This window comes from Panicum hallii, chromosome 8, assembly GCF_002211085.1.
Source record: "Panicum hallii strain FIL2 chromosome 8, PHallii_v3.1, whole genome shotgun sequence".
NCBI classification, from domain to species: domain Eukaryota; kingdom Viridiplantae; phylum Streptophyta; class Magnoliopsida; order Poales; family Poaceae; genus Panicum; species Panicum hallii.
Window position 1 is genome coordinate 41,655,969 of NC_038049.1, and position 3,588 is coordinate 41,659,556.

Genomic DNA, 3,588 nt, shown 5'->3' on the forward strand with positions numbered 1-3,588 from the left:
CGATCAAAATTTGCACAGCTGGGCAAACTGACCTGACTTATTTGCCAAAACTGGCCACGCTAGGTAAGGTCAATTTTTCAAATCACAAATTGGATTCCTCCATTGTGTAACTCTAATATTAATGAAAACGATCAAAATGCATGTACAGAACGTCTAATTTGGAGTTTGGATGATATAGATATGGCTCTAAAAATCAACACCAGTGAACTCGGCTAGGCCGGGTTTCAATATCGGCCAGACCTATTTTGTCAACCTAATCTGTGCTAGGAGCTGTATTTTCGCACCTGATTTATAAGAGCTTCGACTTCTATTGGACCAAAACCTCCCCACTCTTAAATATGTAGTGCCACGACCGATTGATATACGCATAATCGAATGAATCAGCTTTGCATTTACTATTATCTCATATACCGTAAATCCCTTCTTCAGAATCCCTCGCATGTTGTTCATCTCCTGATCTCCACAATCATAAATGGTGTCCTAAGCTTGCTGGTCAACCTACGGGATGCTAGCGACCTCGACACCATGATGGGTCCCTCCTGGGTGAGAGTTTTGACGGCCTTTGCTAGTTTACTCGCAAACTAGTTGTTCTTTGCCATGTAACTGTGTTGGTTAGGTACTCTATACTAGTTTGCTTCTAAACCTAGCCGTCCTTCACAGCATGATAGTTATGCTCCTCAGGCGATCGATTCTGGCGAAGTCCATGGAAACCGACCTGACCTCTTTTAGAAACCAGCCTGGCCTCTTTTCACAGATTCACTATGAATCAATGCGTTTGTGATCCGCATGCTCTATTGCCAATTGGTGTTTGATTGGATTTTAGAAGCTAAAACATTTTTTGCCATTTGTTAAGCTAGTAGTTGTCAGTTTGGCTTGTATTTGTTAGTCTGGCAGTCGGTACTAATACAAATTAATGACTAGCTGGAAGTGCAAGGGATCTTAGCAGGCAGAGGAACCCCTTCTGCACATGCCACAAACTTTTTTATATACAGTACGAACTAACTAAGCATCCAGTCATATTAGATCAGGTTAGCAGGCTATACGCAATTGTATGTGCGAGAGGCATATACCAATCTCCATGCGAATTCGTTGCGTTCAAACTAGCCTATAAATTGCCATCCTCACTCTATTCATTTCCAGACCGAAGGCACCACATTCCTATAGCTTGCTCACCATTACCTCCCCACACATCCAGTAACTATGGCCGCCACAAATCCTTCCTACTACCAGAGTGGTGTTTGCCAAGAGATTATGCAGAAAGAGCATCTCTTCCACTTATACATGTTCCAGCAGCTAGAAGGAACACCAGATGCTAACCAAAAAGTTGTAGTGAATCCAGGTCTTCCTATGATGTTTGGTGTGGTCGCTGCTAGTGACTGGGTCATACGTGATGGTCTCGCCACCGATTCAAACCTTGTTGCACGTGCCCGAGGCATGCATCTCGGTTCTGGTAAAGCTGAGCAGAACTGGTTAATGTGTTGCAGCATATCGTTCACTGACACCAGGTTTGCCACCGTTTAGAGTTCGCATCAGTGTTTCAACTAGATTATTCATCTTATTATATCTAGTTTGTGTGCTGAGCTTTTGGTCTTGGCTACGCTAATAATTAGGTTTAAGGGGTCTAGCCTTAAGGTGCTTGGAGATTTTGCTGTCGGCGGAGATGGTTATGGCCTAGATGGTGAATGGGCAATCGTAGGTGGGACTGGAGAGTTTGCCCGTGCAAATGGTGTTGTCCGCGCCAAAGAAATCGGAGATTGGCGTCGCAATAACGGGCGTACCTGGGAGCTTCATATCAGTGCTTTTTGTCCGTGCATCTCCAAAGTGGTGAGATACATTGTCATTTTTTTACTGTAATCTACTTAATTATATGCTAGTAGATACTGTATAAGCGCCTCACCTAATGACATGGAAGCTTTTTTTTTTGGTACGGTATGTTGCTTCATCACCTATGCACAGACAAAGATGGGACCTTGGGGTGGGAATGGTGGAACAGCTTGTGACATCCCAGAGCCACCTCGCTCTCTTCAAGCTGTGACAATTAGATCTGGTGAGGTGATTAACTCAATTGCGTTCTCCTACACTGACCGTACTGGTCAGAACAGAACTGCTGGACCATGGGGTGGTGATGGTGCACTTACTGCGACGGTGAGGGATTTTCCTAATACTTTTGTTTCATGTTACCTTATATGCATTGTTTGCTATTACCTTCATTATTCTCATACCCCCTATATGAATGTGATTGTACCCATTATTATCCAGGACAAAACAAGATTTTCTGAGCGATTAAACAGCAATATAGTTATCTCTGCTGATGTTTTAATTTCTTCCCTTGCATGCAGATCACGCTTGCTCCATCTGAGACTATAAAGCAAGTTCTTGGAACAACTGGTACTGTTGGTGGAGTTACCGTTGTTACGTCACTTACTTTGGTCAGCAACATCAGGACATATGGGCCTTTTGGAAGAGCAAATGGTTCTGCATTCAGTAGCCAGGTTCCGGACAACAAAACCGTGGTAGGATTCCATGCACGTGCTGGGGCAGCGGTTGATGCAATTGGTGTTTACGTCGCCTAAAAAAGTTTACACCACACACAAAGTGTTGTTTAAGAATCTTCGAGCATGGCTTCGGTGGAGTCCATTTCCAGCATTCCAACAATAAGCAGACGGACATGGGTTGTTCCTGTCCTCATCTCGTGTACTATTTGTTTTCCTTTTGATTGTGTGTGTGTGCTAGCGCTTTTCGCCATGTTCCTTCTCAAAAAATAATGTTCCATAAGATCGATGATAATGAGATCTCTCTGTCCTTCAATATAGTATGCAAGTTTCATATAAACTCCTCCGACACTTGTTGTGGAGACGCACCGCTTCCGCTATCTCTTTCAGCACATTTGCAAGCCAGAGCTATTTGCTATGGTTAATCTTGAACTTCGGCAGCTCCACGCTAACATGCTTCGCCTTTATGTCGTCCAATAATCTGTGTATATATCCATGTATACAATTTAGCTTGCCTTTGACATGTTTAATTTCCTGTTTGTTTGATTCTAACCAGTAGTAACGTCTGGAGTTTCAGTTGCAAATTTTACGTTTCCGGATCACAATCATCGAGGTCGGATGCCATGTCCAAAACAAAGGGATTTTGCAAGAGGAAGAGAAGAAAAAAAAATAGGATAGGATCATCAATTCGAGCACAATTTTAGTTTGAATCTGGCCTCCTGGAATAGAAAAATCGATTCAAGTACTTGTCAAGTATCATCAATGTACTAAGTTATAATGTCTTATAATTGAGTATTTTCAATGTTAGGAAATCAACAGGCGAATAACGAAGATGATCAACCAAAAACACAGAACGCAACACGCAGATTTACGTGGAAAACCCTTCAAGGCGAAGGGAAAAACCACGGGCACCAGCCAGTCACGACTTCACTATTTCTGGAGAATTTTACAGGAACATTGCATTGATGGCGGCGGCTTACAAGATGATGATCGACCCAAAAACCCTAAGCCTCCGGCGACAGGCCTCCGCTACACTCCCAACCCGGCCATCTCAAACGAGATTTGGATCACAATTCAACATTCAACATAAGCTACG

General features: G+C 43.1%; 1 protein-coding gene across 1 annotated transcript; it reads left to right on the forward strand.

Annotated features, from left to right (window-relative positions):
- Positions 1–1,148: 1,148 nt before the first annotated feature.
- Positions 1,149–2,828, forward strand: LOC112903118. Its single transcript, XM_025972334.1, has 4 exons — positions 1,149–1,505; positions 1,611–1,824; positions 1,957–2,145; positions 2,340–2,828. The coding sequence occupies exons 1-4, from the start codon at positions 1,201–1,203 to the stop codon at positions 2,571–2,573; spliced, it is 942 nt and encodes a 313-aa protein (XP_025828119.1). The 5' UTR covers positions 1,149–1,200; the 3' UTR covers positions 2,574–2,828.
- Positions 2,829–3,588: the final 760 nt, after the last annotated feature.

What these genes read in the sequence shown, in the direction of transcription:
- LOC112903118 (XM_025972334.1), top strand. Translation starts at nt 1,201, where the DNA reads ATGGCCGCCACAAATCCTTCCTACTACCAGAGTGGTGTTTGCCAAGAG. An exon ending in ATATCGTTCACTGACACCAG is followed by an intron (nt 1,506 to 1,610) that starts GTTTGCCACCGT and finishes GCTAATAATTAG; the next exon opens with GTTTAAGGGGTCTAGCCTTA. An exon ending in ATGGTGCACTTACTGCGACG is followed by an intron (nt 2,146 to 2,339) that starts GTGAGGGATTTT and finishes CCTTGCATGCAG; the next exon opens with ATCACGCTTGCTCCATCTGA.